The sequence below is a fragment of the Hyperolius riggenbachi genome, chromosome 10, assembly GCF_040937935.1.
Source record: "Hyperolius riggenbachi isolate aHypRig1 chromosome 10, aHypRig1.pri, whole genome shotgun sequence".
Taxonomy (NCBI): domain Eukaryota; kingdom Metazoa; phylum Chordata; class Amphibia; order Anura; family Hyperoliidae; genus Hyperolius; species Hyperolius riggenbachi.
In genome coordinates, this window is record NC_090655.1 from 173,221,129 (window position 1) to 173,238,941 (window position 17,813).

General features: G+C 45.8%; 1 protein-coding gene across 3 annotated transcripts in view; it reads right to left on the reverse strand.

The window, feature by feature from the left end:
* SLC43A3 (solute carrier family 43 member 3) overlaps positions 1–17,813 on the reverse strand; it is a 1,442,737-nt gene that overhangs the window by 1,338,343 nt on the left and 86,581 nt on the right. For all 3 annotated transcript variants that reach the window (XM_068255264.1, XM_068255263.1, XM_068255265.1), the window contains exon 2: positions 13,384–13,551. In XM_068255264.1, coding sequence (XP_068111365.1) covers positions 13,384–13,549 — 166 coding nt within the window. In that variant the 5' untranslated portion in view covers positions 13,550–13,551. The remainder of the gene's footprint in view (positions 1–13,383; positions 13,552–17,813) is intronic.

Genomic DNA, 17,813 nt, shown 5'->3' on the forward strand with positions numbered 1-17,813 from the left:
CACCACTTTGTATTGGTCTTTCACGTGGAATTCCCAATAAATTTGATGCATGTTTGTGGCAGTAATGTGACAAAATGTGGAAAACTTCAAGGGGGTTGAATACTTTTGAAACCCACTGTATATTACTGGGGACAATTGGATTAACCACTTGACGACCAGCCCATTTTTCTATAATCTGTGCTGGGTGGGCTCTTCAGCCCAGATACAGATCAGGTGGCAGGCAGGGCGATCAGACTTCCCCCCCTTTTTTCCAACTAGGGGGATGACCTGTTGGGGGTGTCTGATCGCTGCCGGCTATGTGTGCCTAGCGGGGGGGGCGCCTCAAAGCCCCCCTCCGCAGCGATATTCCCCCTCCCTCCCCTTCTCAATGTAGGCGGTACAGGACAGCAATCTGTCCTGTACCAACTCAGATAGGCTTCAGCCTATCAGATGGCAGCGATCCCCGGCCAATCAGAGGCCGGAGATCGCCGATCTCCTTTACGCTGCTGCTGTGACAGCAGCGCCGTAAAATGTAAATACCGGGGATTACGTCCCCGGTGTTTACATTTAGCCTGCGAGCCGCGATCGGAGGCTCGCAGGCTGTTTACGGGGCCCTAGACAAAAAACCACCAACTACCAAGCCAGTATATGTCGCACACTATTAGTACAGAGAAAAGTACACTGCCATTTTTGTAATGCAAAAATATAAATTATTTATTTTATACAGTAAGAGAACAAGTATCCAAGCCAATATTAGCTTAAATCAGTGAGTGCCAAGCCAATCATGGAGTGTACCTACATCACCCATCCCATCATAGATAAAAAAAAAACGCCTATATATTAGACCATAGTGGTACCCCACAAAGCCTCCTGTAAATATCGTGAGGTATCCTGAGTCCTCCCAATGGGTAACGACCAGGTAAACAAAATGTAGTACTCTCACAGAGGCTAAAAAAGTAAAGACCAATATGATCACACATATATTGCCGCCAGCTCAATTCTCATACAATGTGCGCATAGTATACTCATCACATATAATTCATATACTTAATGGGCTTCCAGATTTAAAAACTAGGGGCCTGCTATACTCTCAATATTGAGGGGACGGAGGAAGAGGAGATGGGTTCACAGGAATTACAATTACCATTACACACAGATATGCGTCCCAAATCAGTCTTTATGCCCTCTATTCAGCAGAATAAATATATATCAACGTTTAATGAATGCCTAATGAGTGAAATTACATCATGGGGAGAGATGGCCCTAGAATATGATAATTTAACACATGGAGAAAGACAGTCTTTGAAAAAGTTACAGAACCAGAAAGACATAATCATCAAGCGCAGCGACAAGGGGGGAAACATAGTACTGTGGCCGCGGGAGATGTACCTCGATGAGGCTCTACGACAGCTTAACGATAATGAATGCTATGAACGTGTAACAGCAAATCCTTTTATTAGCCTTAAAGAGAATCTGAATAAGAAATTGCAGTGGGGATATCTAGATAATATCCTCACTGAGTGTGAATACAGAGCATTGGCTGTGGATCAATTTGTGGTACCTGTACTATATATGCAACCTAAAATCCATAAAGACATCTTACGACCTCCGGGTCGCCCAATAATCGCTGCAATTAATGCACCAACTGAGAAAGTAGCGCAATATGTGGACAAAAAACTTAAACCTATGGTAGAAAGATTGCCCTCATTTGTACTCGATACCATGCAACTACTGGAGAAACTACACAAAGTCCATGTCCCAGAGGGAGAACAGAGGCGCCAGCAGGATAAAAGTGGATAAAAACTTGTCCTCACTCAGGGATAAGAAGTCGCTCTCTGTAGATGCGAAAGGGGGTAGATCACCCCTCCACCAGGGGTGGACACGGTATAGCAGTAGGAGAACAGAGGCGCCAGCAGGATAAAAGTGGATAAAAACGTTAAAATTTGCTGGGAGGAAGTGGTGGACTTACCTCCATAAAGCAGACACGAAAGACTGTCTGAATAGTAGTCACATTTATTAATTAGTACCCCGAAACAGTGCAACGCGTTTCGCAGGCCCAGCCCGCTTCATCAGGCAATAAAAATGGGGACAAGACTGTAGACAAGAGACAGTACATTATGCTATAGTAAATTCTGCAAATTTGCATATTAATATATTGCATATCATAAAGCATATGTTTTCATTTATTTATTTATTTATCTGTTCATCATAACAGCACACCTGCACGGCACACGGCACGGCAATCTCTTTTAACCACTTAACGACCAGCCAACGCCTATCGGCGGCGGCTGGTCGTACCTGTGTTTCTATGGAAACGTTTCCTGTCAGTTCACGGAGGGAGGCTCCGTGAACACTACAAATAATATTAATAGCTATTCATTTTAGATGTGGCTATATTTGCAGTTTTATATCATAAGACAGGTGCAGACACTGGCAAAACCAAACCATAGACAAAAAAAACACCAACTACCAAGCCAGTATATGGCGCACACTATTAGTACAGAGAAAAGTACACTGCCATTTTTGTAATGCAAAAATATAAATTATTTATTGTATACAGTAAGAGAACAAGTATCCGAGCCAATATTAGCTTAAATCAGTGAGTGCCAAGCCAATCATGGAGTGCACCTACATCACCCATCCCCCTAGTTTTTAAATCTGGAAGCCCATTAAGTATATGAATTATATGTGATGAGTATACTATGTGCACATTGTATGAGAATTGAGCTGGCGGCAAAATATGTGTGATCATATTGGTCTTTACTTTTTTAGCCTCTGTGAGAGTACTACATTTTGTTTACCTGGTCGTTACCCATTGGGAGGACTCAGGATACCTCACGATATTTACTGGAGGCTTTGTGGGGTACCACTATGGTCTAATATATAGGCGGGGGGGGTTTATCTATGATGGGATGGGTGATGTAGGTGCACTCCATGATTGGCTTGGCACTCACTGATTTAAGCTAATATTGGCTCGGATACTTGTTCTCTTACTGTATACAATAAATAATTTATATTTTTGCATTACAAAAATGGCAGTGTACTTTTCTCTGTACTAATAGTGTGCGCCATATACTGGCTTGGTAGTTGGTGTTTTTTTTGTCTATGGTTTGGTTTTGCCAGTGTCTGCACCTGTCTTATGATATAAAACTGCAAATATAGCCACATCTAAAATGAATAGCTATTAATATTATTTGTAGTGTTCACGGAGCCTCCCTCCGTGAACTGACAGGAAACGTTTCCATAGAAACACAGGTACGACCAGCCGCCGCCGATAGGCGTTGGCTGGTCGTTAAGTGGTTAAAAGAGATTGCCGTGCCGTGTGCCGTGCAGGTGTGCTGTTATGATGAACAGATAAATAAATAAATAAATGAAAACATATAATTAGACATAAATAGACTACATAAATAGACTACATAATACAGCTACTGGGATAAAATGACATTTCCTAGAGAGCGCTGGGCTCAAATAGGCTGCACTTCTCTATGTGTTAAGAAGTAAGCTGGTCACTGGTGGCTAAAAACAAATAGTGAAGTGAATAGTTTTTTTTGTTTTTGTTTTTTTCCTAAAAAAAAAAAAAAAACGCTTCCCCCCTCTTTTTTTTTTTTTAACAATTTTTAATAATTTTCATTATGTCTGAAAAATCCCGTTTTGATTATTTATATACCTCTGGCTGATAAACGCCAGCAGCTCCGTAAGATAAGGGTAAATACTCCTAATACTTATAATATGTACATTATTTATAATATGATCTGTTCATCTGTAACAATATATATGTAATGAAACACCGGATACAATGTTATCGCTGATTACAATCTGATGCTGTAAATGTATGTATTATCTTTGATACCAGTATACTTAGGAATCTCATGTTTACTGATATAGGCACTGCTATTGGCCTAAGGAAGCGGGCTAAGACCCGCGAAACGCGTTGCCTGTGCTACCAATAAAATCTTTTGTCCTTTGTAATTAACGTTGGAGAGGCAGCTGCGGTGAACAGCGCTACCACCGCAGCTGCCTCCATCTCCCTGCCTAGCAATCTACCCATACCTCGGGTGTCTAGCACGCCGAGGACGGGTCTGTCAGCCGCACATAGGGTCGCATTGTCAAGTGCGCATGTGCACAGACAGGACCTTTATGCGGGGAGGAAGCGCGTCAGCTGACCGGCTGGTCGGCTGACGTTAGAGGTGACGCTGGTCTATATTCTTTTCGAGATTTAGATTTATCATTACTTATAAACCAGGGAATAAAAATGTCAAGGCAGATGCCCTGTCTAGATGTTTTGAGCCTGAGACAGTCCAGCCACCAACTCCCGAGAACATACTGCCCGAGAAAGTTGACGTGGCAGCCACCGAGACATGGCAGGATTGGTCGCTTGCTTTGGGTCCCTATCAACAGGACGTTCCTGAGGGGAAACCTGATGGAGTTCTATTTGTGCCACTTCACTTTCGTCAATTTTACACTTGTTCCATGCACATAAAAATGCAGGGCATCCTGGGGTTGCCAGAACGCAAGATCTGCTGTCTAGATGTGTGTGGTGGCCATCTCTGGTCCTAGATTGTAGGGAGTTTGTCAGAGATTGCTCAGTCTGTGCCAGGAACAAGCCATCCAGACAGGCTCCTGTGGGCACCCTCCAGTCATTGCCAGTGCCTGAGGAACCATGGACCCATTTATCCATGGACTTTGTGTTGGCGAACTACCCAGGTCCGAGGGTAAAACGGTTATCTGGGTGGTATTCGACAGGTTCAGCAAAATGGCTCATTTTATTCCCCTGGATGGACTCCCCTCTGCCCAGGAACTGGTGGATCTCTTCATTCAACACATTTTCCGTTTACATGGGATACCAGAAAATGTGGTGTCAGATAGGGGAGTCCAGTTCGTGTCCAAATTCTGGAGAGCCTTTTGTCATCATCTTGGGATGAACCTGTCATTTTCATCCAGCTACCACCCACAAACCAATGGGCAAACTGAAAGGGTTAATCAGTCATTAGAACAGTTCCTTAGATGCTATGTGACTGATGCCCAGTTGGAATGGGCGAAATTCTTGCCATTCGCAGAATTTGCGCATAACAACCTGAAAAGTACCTCTTTGGGCTTTTCTCCTTTTCAGGTGGTAACGGGGAGATTTCCCAAATTTTCTCCAGTGCCAGTGGTGTCTTCTCCTTTCCCTGCTCTAGAAGATTGGCAGGGATCTTTTAAAGAGATTTGGACCATGGTCAAAAGAAATCTGGAAAAGGCCTTCCAGATCCAGAAGAAGCAGGCTGATAGAAAGCGGTCAGTGGAATGGGAGTTTGTACCCGGTTACATGGTGTGGGTTTCTACCCGGCATCTGGCCCTGAAACAGCCCTCAGCAAAATTGCGCCCCAGATTTATAGGCCCATACCCTGTTTCCAAAAAGATCAATAATGTCACTTACGTCATTTCACTGCCACCCAGTATGGGAGGTGTAAAGTCGTTCCATGTGTCTCTATTGAAGCCGGCTGTTCATGTGCATTCATCTCCCCCCCCCCCCACCCCCCACCCTGTTGTGATTGATGGTGAACCTGGGTATGAGATTGAGCAGATTTTGGATTCTCGTTGGGTGCGTAACTCGGTACAGTACCTGGTTCATTGGAAGGGGTATGGGCCTGAGAAGAGATCTTGGGTGCCGGGTCATCGCATGCATGCTGAGGAACTTAAAGGGTAACTGTCAGACTGAAAAAGCTAATTTAAACCTCTATTCTCCTGTGTTAAACAGTTTAGAAGGAAGCCAAAAGTCAATACTGAAGTTAAAAATCTCTCTTACTTTGATGTGTGCTGAACAGCAAGGCTCGCTATTCCCAAGCTCCTAAGGAGGGCCGGCAGGACGCATAACAGATACTGCAAAGCATTCTGGGGCTGCTTCTTCTCCCCACTGCACTACCTTGGTCCTCCCCTTCATTTCCATATGCCGCCCTAAGGCTGCTTTCACAGTGGGAAGTTACAGGCTCATGTTACAGCAGCCTAACTCACAGCACTGAAAAATCACAGGGCACATGTTCCCATTAGAGTATACTGCATGAGTCCGCTATTGTTCCTAGCCACATGGCTAATTAATATTCACTGCACAGTAGTGTTGTCCATTAGGATCTTTTTTGTGAGTCTAATCATCAGGAAGCAGGGAGGATATGGCATCACAATTGGCTTCATAGGAGACAGACAAACATGGAACCTGCCATGAGCTGTCAGGAGCATCATTCTCTGCAAATACTATATAAAAATTCTGTGAAATTCAAACGTGGACAGTGAAATGCATATGTAATGTAAGTACAGCCAATATTTAGCTACTGATATATGTGTTTTTTTCTCTGAGACCCTATACCTAACAGCTCCTCTTTAAGCAAAAATGTCATGAGTTGCATCCTGAGAAGCCATGCAGGACGTGTCCGGAGTCCACGCCTCAAGGGGGGGTACTGTAATAAACGTTGGAGAGGCAACTGCGGTGAACAGCGCTACCACCGCAGCTGCCTCCATCTCCCTGCCTAGCAATCTACCCGTGCCTCGGGCGTCTAGCACGCCGAGGACGGGTTTGTCAGCCGCACATAGGGTCGCATTGTCGCGTGTGCGTGCACACAGACAGGATCTTTATGCGGGGAGGAGGTGCGTCAGCTGACCGGCCGGTCGGCTGACATCAGAGGTGACGCTCGCCGCTCCTCATTGGTTGTTAGGGGTAGGCGTGCCGGAGGGGGTCTCCTGTGCTTCATAAGCCTAGCTGGTTCACTCGCTACTTGTCTGCTGTTGCGAATACTTCGTGTTAGCGCTCAGACCTTTTGCTAGCTTAACATGTAGCATTGAAAGACTGTATCATATTATCTGTGTATGACTCTGGCTCGTTCTGACTACTCTTCCGCTTAGTGATTCTGTACTTCTGCCCATCTGATCTTGCTGCCGACTCTGCCTGTTAAACCTTCTTGCCTTTGCCTTCTGATTTTGTACTGTATCTGTCTGTCTGTTGCCAACTCGATTAGTCCGACCACTCTACTCTCACCAGTGGGCCCTTGTCTCTGGTGAGGGGCTCTGTACTGTTAGTACCCACTAGCTCCACCAGTCAGTTGTTTGCTATACTTGCATTATTGGTGATTCTGCAGATCACCACATAATCAGGTATAGTGTCTGGATTATTGGTGATACTGCCGATCACCTAATAACCAGACATTTACTATTTGCTGACACCAATTGTTACATCCCTACAAAGATTTGTCTTAATTGAGGTAAGCAACCTCAAACCTTTTATCGGTTTTAAACTGCTTTTAAACGCTTTTAAGTACCACCAGGGTGCCTCTTTAAACCATTTAGTTTGTAATCATGTGCCTTCATAAGGTAGTTGTCCCTACGTGGGTCTTGGTCTTTCCACAGCTCAATTTTTGGTGGCAGAGAGTACAGATGGTATTTCTCTCATCTGAGGCAGACACACAAAAAAAATTCCACACTGCTGAGCCCTGGGGTGGTGGCACTTTGGTGGTGGTGGTCGACTGAGCGTTAAGTGGGGTGCCAGAATCAGAGCAGGAGGAGGAAGATACAGTGGCTTGCAAAAGTATTCGGCCCCCTTGAAGTTTTCCACATTTTGTCACATTACTGCCACAAACATGAATCAATGTTATTGGAATGCCACGTGAAAGACAAAGTGGTGTACACGTGAGAAGTGGAACGAAAATCATACATTATTCCAAACATTTTTTACAAATCAATAACTGCAAAGTGCGGTGTGCTTACGCAATACTTTGTAGAACCACCTTTTGCTGCAATTACACCTGCCAGTCTTTTAGGGTATGTCTCTACCAGCTTTGCACATATAGAGACTGAAATCCTTGCCCATTCTTCTTTGCAAAACAGCTCCAGCTCAGTCAGATTAGATGGACAGCGTTTGTGAACAGCAGTTTTCAGATCTTGCCACAGATTCTCGATTGGATTTAGATCTGGACTTTGACTGGACCATTCTAACACATTGACATGTTTTGTTTTAAACCATTCCATTGTTGCCCTGGCTTTATCTTTAGGGTCGTTGTCCTGCTGGATGGTGAACCTCCGCCTCAGTCTCAAGTCTTTTGCAGACTCCAAGAGGTTTTCTTCCAAGATTGCCCTGTATTTGGCTCCATCCATCTTCCCATCAACTTTGACCAGCTTCCCTGTCCCTGCTGAATAGAAGCAACCCCAGAGCATGATGCTGCCACCACCATATTTCACAGTGGGGATGGTGTTTTCTGGTGATGTGCAGTGTTAGTTTTCTGCCACACGTAGCGTTTTGCATTTTGGCCAAAAAGTTCAATTTTTGTCTCCTCCGACCAGAGCACCTTCTTCCACATGTTTGTTGTGTCCCCCACATGGCTTGTGGCAAACTGCAAACGGGACTTCTTATGCTTTTCTGTTAACAATGGCTTTCTTCTTGTCACTCTTCCATAAGAGCCAACTTTGTGCAGTGCACAACTAATAGTTGTCCTATGGACAGATTCCCCCACCTGAGCTGTAGCTCTCTGCAGCTCGTCCAGAGTCACCATGGGCCTCTTGACTGCATTTCTGATCAGCGCTCTCCTTGTTCAGCCTGTGAGTTTAGGTGGATGGCCTTGTCTTGGTAGGTTTACAGTTGTGCCATACTCCTTCCATTTCTGAATGATCACTTGAACAGTGCTCCGTGGGATGTTCAAGGCTTTGGAAATCGTTTTGTAGCTTAAGCCTGCTTTACATTTCTCAATAACTTTATCCCTGACCTGTCTGGTGTGTTCTTTGGACTTCATGGTGTTGTTGCTCCCAATATTCTCTTAGACAACCTCTGAGGCCGTCACAGAGCAGCTGTATTTGTACTGACATTAGATTACACACAGGTGCACTCCATTTAGTCATTAGCACTCATCAGGCAATGTCTATGGACAACTGACTGCACTCAGACCAAAGAGGGCTGAATAATTACGCACACCCCACTTTGCAGTTATTGATTTGTAAAAAATGTTTGGAATCATGTATGATTTTCGTTCCACTTCTCACGTGTACACCACTTTGTATTGGTCTTTCACGTGCAAAACTTCAAGGGGGCTGAATACTTTTGCAAGCCACTGTATGTCACACTTCCGTGCGGAAGCTGAGAAAGATGAGGTGTTCTGTGTTGAATAGTCAACTACGTCCTGACAATATTAGGGGTTGATGGCACGTGCCTTCTTCTGAACACTGTTCTTTGGTCGAGGGCCGCACGAAGTCACAACAATGCGACCTCGAACAGACCTGCCAGGTGGCCTGCCTCTGCCTTTTGTTTTGTCCATATTGGGGGGGGATGAAGTGGAAGGTATGCACTGGCTTGACTAATACAATGTGCAGTCACACAGGTGCAGTTAACAGGTATGCACGGAGTGGTGTATCACTCTGCGTGCGCTCAACTCACGTAGGTAGGTGGGTGCACTGAAGTGAACAACAGGTAGGTATATGCAGTAATGGGTATTACAATGTGCACCTGTCACACACACACAGGTAGTCACTGAGTGTGCTGGGCCTGGCAGTGGCACACACAGCATAAATTATTAAGGCTGTCTATGCAACTCAAGCGCTCAACTCACGTAGGTAGGTGGGTGCACTGTGAACAACAGGTAGTAGGTATATGCAGTAATGGGTATTACAATGTGCACCTGTCAGTCACACACAGACAGGTAGCGGCCAGGCACAGTGACACTGCGTGTGCTCAACTCACGTAGGTAGGTGGGTGCACTGAAGTGAACAACAGGTAGGTATATGCAGTAATGGGTATTACAATCTGCACCTGTCAAACACACAGGTAGTCACTGAATGTGCTGGGCCTGGCAGTGGCACACACAGTATGAATTATCAAGGCTGTCTATGCAACACAAGTGTCAGTGGGACACACACACACACACACATACACAAAAATAGATCACAAGAACAAGATTAGCTCTCAAAAGAGCTGTTGTGGGGTGCTATTTTAGCAATAAGAATCAGCAAGGAGCAAGCTAAGAAGCCACAAGAGCCTAACTAATCTTTCCCTATGTGAGAATCTGCAGCAGCTGTCCCTTCTCTAATTACTGCAGGCACACGATTGAGTAAGATGGCCGGCGCTACCTGCCTTTTATAAAGGGGGGAGTGGCTCCAGGAAGGAGTTGTAGCCTGGGTATTAAAAGACCCCCCCCCTTTAAAAAATGGGCGTGGTCACAACCGGCAAAAAAATTGGGCGTGGTTATGACCGGATGAGGGCGGCGCTAACTGTAATTTAAAGTATTAGCTAGTATAGTTGCCCCCAGTATAGCTAGTATAGTTGCCCCCAGTATAGCTAGTACAGTTGCCCCCAGTATAGCTACCCCAGTGAAGCTAGTATAGTTGCCCCCAGTATAGCTAGTATAGTTGCCCCCAGTATAGCTAGTATAGTTGCCCCCAGTATAGCTAGTTTAGTTGCCTACAGTATAGCTAGTTTATTTGCCCCCAATATAGCTAGTTTAGTTCCCCACAGATAGTTGCCCCAGTATAGCTAGTATAGTTGCCCCCAGTATAGCTATTATAGTTGCCCCAGTATAGCTGCCCCCAGTGTAGATAGTATAGTTGCCCCCAGAGCTGCCCCAGTATAGTTGCCCCCAGTATAGCTAGTATAGTTTCCCCCAGTATAGCTAGTATAGTTGCCCCCAGTATAGCTAGTATAGCTGCCCCCAGTATAGCTAGTTTAGTTGCCCCCAGTATAGCTAGTTTAGTTGCCCCCAGTATAGCTAGTTTAGTTGCCCCAGTATAGCTAGTATAGCTGCCCCCAGTATAGCTAGTTTAGTTGCCCCCAGTATAGCTAGTTTAGTTGCCCCAGTATAGCTAGTATAGATGCCCCCAGTATAGCTAGTATAGTTGCCCCCAGTATAGCTAGTATAGCTGCCCCCAGTATAGATGGCCCCAGTATAGCTAGTATAATTGCCCCCAGTATAGATGCCCCCAGTATAGCTAGTTTAGTTGCCCCCAGTATAGCTAGTTTAGTTGCCCCCAGTATAGCTGCTCCAGGAGGGGGGAAGCAGCGCTAGAAGGAGGGGCAGTGGGGTCAGCGACGGGGAGGGGGGAAAGATCCCCCCCCCTCCCTCACCTGGGTTCCCTCCTTCTGCCTCTCTTCCCCTCCAAATGACAGCGGGGGCAGCGGGCAACTTACAGTCAGGACGGGCGGGCAGAGACTACTCACTTTACTTCTGCGTTCCAGCAGCTGGAGCGCTCCGTCGTCGTCACGTGCCTCTGCGCCTCCAATGCGTGTCACAGCATTGGAGGCGCAGAAGAGGCACGTGACGGCGACCCAGCGTTCCAGCTGCTGGAATGCAGAAATAAAGTGAGTAGTCTCTGCCCGCCCGCTCTGACGGTAAGTTGCCCGCTGCCCCCGCTGTCATTTAGAGGGGAAGAGAGGCAGAAGGAGGGGACCCAGGTGAGGGAGGGGGGGGGATCTTTCCCCCCTCCCCGCCGCTATCCCAGTCACCCCTCCTTCCAGCACTGCTCTTCCCCTCATGCACTGTCTGCAACAATGGGGGGTCGTGGCGACACCCCCCCTGGCTGGCTGTCACCCGGTGCGCTACGCCCCCTGCGCCCTATTGTAGAAACGCCACTGATCTGCGCGGATACTCGAATTCCTATCCGGATACTGCATTCTGGATTTGGCCCACTATCCGGAATCCGAATCCGAGGTCAGATAGCGGAAAAAGTTCAGATTATCCGGGTAGCTTGGATATCCGGAATCCAGATGAGCATCCCTTCTGATGACCTTTAATACTTTTAGCTATAGTCACTGAATTGTAACTGCCGTTCAGGAAGATGGCACCTTAATTGGCAGCCATGGCCACAGGATTCTGACCTTTTCCTGTTTTACTTCCCTTTTCCCTATCAATTCATCTGGTTTTCCTCCCTGAAGGAGTGCAGTGTGTTCCAGTGTAGCCTGGGATGCTGGTGCAGGTGGTGGGGAGCTCAGGACCTGGAGTTTTTTTCCACCTTGCCACTGCCTGGGTCCATAGTCTGTGCATAATTAGTATTATATCAATTTAAAGGATGGGAATAAAGTTTAGAGTCAATCAAACACATTTTTACTATATAAATATATATATTTACATAGAAAGAGGGACAAAGTCCAGAAAGAGGGACAAATGAGGAGGAAGGAGGGACAGAGGGATAGGGCTCCCAAAAAGGGACTGTCCCTCCGAAAAAGGGACAGTTGGGAGCTATGGCCATATTATCTTGATCAACCCTGCCGAATGCTGCCCAGGAGTTGGGACCCACCACAGAAATGAACACTACTACACCTTTTAAACTGAAACACATTGGCTAGCACTGCCAGATGACTGCAATCAGTACTGTCAGTCATCACCGCAGGTTTATTTCATGAAGAACCGGGTCATCACTGCTGAACCTTCGCCTCCCTCTGTCATCTCCTTAAAGATAACAGATTATTGCCAAGTGCAACTGGTGGTGCCATAGTATGGCAGCCTCGGCTCTTGGCTTTCAGACATTATCCCCCCCCCTCCTTCCAGTACCTGTATGAGCCAAAACCAATTCTGGGTACAACCCCTCTTTGTACTTGGCAAAATAAATTATTCTGATTCTAAACAAGCATATGCATATCAGAGGTTTGACAAGTTTATCTGCATGCTTGTTTCTGGTGTTATTTAGACACTACACCAGCCAAATAGACCAGAAGGGCTCCCAGGTAATATACATTGTTTAAAAGGAAATAAATATGGCAACCTTCATATCCTTCTCGTTATTGTTGTCCTTTGACTTGTGTTTATTAGTCCCCCCACCTCCCCGCTATAGCATATCTGGTGTCTAGTGTTCCCCCCTCCCTCTCTGATACAGCATAACTGAGGTCTAGTAGTCCCGCTCTCCCATACAGCGTACCTAGTATTTAATTGTCCCTCATCAATAGAGTTCCATGGTGTCTGGTGGTCCTCCTTCCCTCTGCCATACAGCACAACTGGTGACAAGTGGTTCCCTCCTCCCTCATACTGTGTTCCTGATGTTAAGTGGTTCACACTCCCTACCCCAAACAATGTTACTTGGTGTCTGGCGATTCCCCCTTTCCTCTCCCATAGTGTGTTTCCCTAGTGTCTGGTGGCTACCCACTCTCTTTCTCCATTTATCATTTCAGAGCACTGGTAGCAGAGGGGGGTGGAAATGCATCTTTCCCAATCCAGGCTGGACGCGCTGCAATGGGTCAAGTAGCAAAAACTCTCAGATTATACTTGAGTACATAAGTTATCTGTATCTCTTTGTTTTGTAACTGACTATCGTTTGCACTCTTTGTTGTGCAGGGCCATTAAAGATGGCGGTTGCTATAGAAATCATGAATAATAATAATAATAATAAAGAAAAAGGATAAGAAGAAAGAGGAGAAAAAGGAGGAGAAGAAGAGCTTTTACAACACATTTTATATTTAACAATACTCACTGTCAGTAGAATTGATAGTATGATTTCCTGCATCTGGGCAAAAATCTTGGAAGTATTTCTCCTTTTTTAACACAAACACTAGGGATGCCCATCCAAAGGTAACCCCAGCAAAGCACAAACACTCTACCAGCCCAGTCAAGAGTGTCAGAATCTGTTTGCAACGCATCTCTAGAGAAATCAAAGAAAACTTTAAAAGTACATAAAATATTGTATAATAGTTTTAAGTAAGGTTCTGTAGATGTAGGTGGTAATGTCAGACACAAGTGTACGTTAACTACATATACATTTTTTTAAGACAATTGGTTGCAAAAGCACATCATCAAACGTACTGTAACATAATGAAGTTCAATAATAATGCTGTGTTAGAAATAAATAGGGGTGGTCAGTGAGATGCAAATAATTCTAAGGTTTAATGCAAGATAATGCAAATGTGTGCAGTTTTAAAATTGACCAATCAAATTCCACATTGGGTAGATTCAGTTGGTCCATGTTCAAGCTGCATACATTTGAATACAGAATTCTCACTCATCTGTGCCTGTCCTGACATACAGCATATGAAATGACTATTCTAAATGTTTGCCTGCCTTGACCTAAAAAACAAAATTTTCTTATTGATTTGGCCTACTACCACTGAACCTAACTTGCAGCAAAGTCCATTGACCCTCATGGGACTCTAGTCTATGGTAAACAACAGAGGGCTACTTAGACACTGTGGGCCATATCTTATTAACTTCTTTACCTGAATTTTCTCCAAGGAGATAATTTTTCATCTTATCGAAAAAAAATATTTTTTCCAGTACTTAACAGTTAAAAAAAACCCTAAATAGTAGGTAAACTGTAATATTAAACTCATTTTGAGTAAAGTCTTGCTTGGTGGGACCTTTAAAAGTTTTTTATTCATGAAGTTTGAAAATATCTACTTGGAGAAAACTCAGGAGAAATGTTAATAAATGGATACAGGCAGCCCTGTGTGTTGAAGCCCTATCCATCACTGGCATCAGGGCCAGTAGACATGTTATGTGGCCAAGAGAGTTCTTGTTTCAGTAGTATTCCACCTGTTGCATGAAGCAATAATAGAAATACATTTTCCTTGCTTCTTGAACTGGAAGAGTTCTGGTTCTCCTGTAGTCTCAGAGCCTTTGGAAAAGCATCATTACTTATCTACGAGGTGCTGCTCCTCTAACCCCCAGCCTATATGGCATTCACCAGACTACTGGTCCTGCAGCATATTTAGGTAGGAATATCCTCTTGGAAGATATGCAAGAGTATTTATTTGACAATATAAATTTAGCAACTTCACTTTGCAGTAAGGTAAGTGAATATTTAGTTACCTGTATAGGGAGAACCCTAAAAAATAAAGGAGTTTTAGAAGCAGTCCGCATGTATTCTACCACTCAAGGAGATCGGAAGTTTGGCCCAATTTGATAATAATGAAAGGAGGGAAGAAAGAAGAGGTGTGTAATTAAATCTGAACATATCTGATGGATTTTTAGTGATTTTTAACCCCTAGATATTTAACATACTTGGTTTGAACACGGAAGCCAAATTGAGAGGCTATTGCTGATATAATGGATTCAGGAATATTGTAAGGCAACAGTTCCGATTTTGTGATGTTTAGGGATAAACCTGAATTTGCTGTAGCTTACCTTCCCTGCAGGATCTTTATGCTAGCAGGTGCAGAAAGAGAGCAACCGAAATTGCCTCTGACCCCTCACCCAGCTCACTCCATCTTCAAGCTCTTGCCTTCAGGAGTAAGATTCCGGTCAATCGCTACCAAAACCTCTAAACACAGGAACAGTTTTTTTCCTCAAGTGGTAGCCATACTAAATGCAGAACCCCGCTAGAGCTGCTAGGACTTGAAAGTAATCAGCACAGAACTGTAAATGAACAATTCGCACATTTCTTACTGCCACTATACTTGCATAATGTCCTTGACTTGTAATATACACACTGTCTGTCCTTGCATTGCTTTTGTTTTTGTTTGTTAAGCAACTGCCAAGACAAATTCCTTGTAGGTGCAAACTTATTTGGCGAAATAAAATTGATTCTGATTCTGATTAGCATATAGAAGATTGAAGGTAGTATATGAGATTAGCGAAAAGGTAGACATACGGGGTACAGAGCAAACAGCATTTAGTGAAGAGGTTACAGGCCGCAGTTCTCCACAGCCAGACGAGTTTCATCGAAGGTTTTGCAAACAAAAGTCTTATTGTTGTATTGGAATAAAAGGGAAAAGAGAAAACCCCACTTGTATTTGACGGATGCAGAGGACAGGGCCTGAGTGATAGGTCGCATGTCTCTTAACCGTGCTAGCGTAAGGGAGATAGATCAGCAAATAGGTGAACTGAGTTTTGGAGACCAGGAAGTTCGGTTAAGGATCTAGCTGCTATGAGAACGGCATCTCTCATTCCTTCATGTAGCATCTTTAACCACTTGCCGACCGCCCACTACCTATGGTCGGCGGCAAGGTGGCTCCCCCAGGACCGCATAACGCCGATTGGCGGTGGCACCTGGGAGAATGATTAGCCGGGGATCACGCGCAGGGATGTGCCCGCATCTGCCGGCATTAGGCTCCGCCCACCCACGACGTCAACCCACCGGCCAATTAGCAGCAACGGCGGGTTGTAAATACCCCGATCTCGCTATATATAAATGTATAATACACTTTGTTAAGCTAACAAAGTCTATTATACTGGCTGCCTCCTCACCGGTGGTCCCAGTAATCAAGCGACCACCAGGGAGGAGGCAGCTGTGTATGTAAAAACACACACACTGATCCTGCATCTCCTGATCGCCCACAGCACTCCTCAGACTCCCCCCGATCACCCCCTTAGACCACTGTTTGCACCCAATCACCCCCCTAATCACCCATCAATCACTCCCTGTCACTAACTGTCAACCCTATATTTTAGAGTAGGCTCTAATCAACCCCCTGGGGGCTCCTGATCACCCCCCACACCCTCAGACCCTCCCCAGACCCCCCCCCCCCCCCCTGTGTACTGTATACCTCTAGTCTCCCCTGTAATCACCCACTGATCACCTGTCAATCACCTGTCAATCACCCATCAATCACCCCCTGTCACTGCCACCCTTGGGGGCACCCGCACACCCGCCTACACCCTCAGATCGCCCTCAGACCCCCCCCCCCCCCCGATCACCTCCCCAGTGCATTATTTACATCTATGACCCCCTGTCACTGCTACCCATCAGACCCTAATCTTCCCCTTGCGGGCACCCAATTACCCACCCACACCCTCAGACCACCCTCAGACCCCCCTGATCACCTCCTCAGTGCATTGTTTACATCTGTTCTCCCCTCTAATCACACCCTAATCACCCCCTGTCAAAACCTGTCACTGCTACCCATCAGATCAGACCCTGATCTGCCCCTTGTGGGCTCCCAATCACCCGCCCACACCCTTAGATTGCCCGCAGACCTGCCCTCTGATTGATCACCTCCCAAGTGCATTGTTTACATCTGTTCTCCCCTCTAATCACACCCTGATCACCCATCAATCACCCCTTGTCACCACCTGTCACTGCTACTGATCAGATCAGACCCTAATCTGCCCCTTGCTGGCACCAAATCACCCGCCCACACCCTCAGATCGCCCTCAGACCCCCTCTGATCACCTCCCCAGTGCATTGATTGCATCTATCCTCTCCTCTAATCACCCCCTGAGACACCCATCAATCACCTCCTGTCACCACCTGTCACCCCCTAGCACTCCTACCCATCAGATCAGGCCCTAATCGCCAGGGCATTGCTTGCATATATTCTCCCCTGTAACCACCTACTGATCACCTATCAATCACCCCCGTCACCACCTGTCACTGCTACCCATCAGATCAGACCCTAAACTGCCCCTTGCGGGCACCCAAACACCTGCCCACACCCTCAGAGACCCCCCGATCACCTCCCCAGTGCATTGATTGCATCTATCCTCCCCTCTAATCACCCCCTGAGACACCCATCAATCACCTCCTGTCACCACCTGTCACCCCCAGCACTCCTACCCATCAGATCAGGCCCTAATCTGCCCCCTGCGGGCTTCTGATCACCCGCCCACACCCTCAGATCCCCTTCAGAACCCCCCCCCCCCCCCCCCCGATCACCCCCCTGTCACTATCCTATTGATCTAACAACAGTGATCAGTGAAAACTGTCACTTTTTTAGTATCACTAGTGTTAACAGTTAGGCCAGTTATTTAGCTAGGGCCCTTCGTTGGGTAGTTAGCGTCAGTTAGCACCCAGCCCACCACACCGCAGTCACTAATTAATTGCTGATTAGCATCATCACTGTCGCTAATCAGCATTGCTACTATATAGTATCTGTAAGTGATCATTGCTGATCGCAGTCAGATCTATATTAGGGTCGCTAGGATACACTAAAAAACGCATTGTTTTACCAATCGGGCCTGATCATTCGC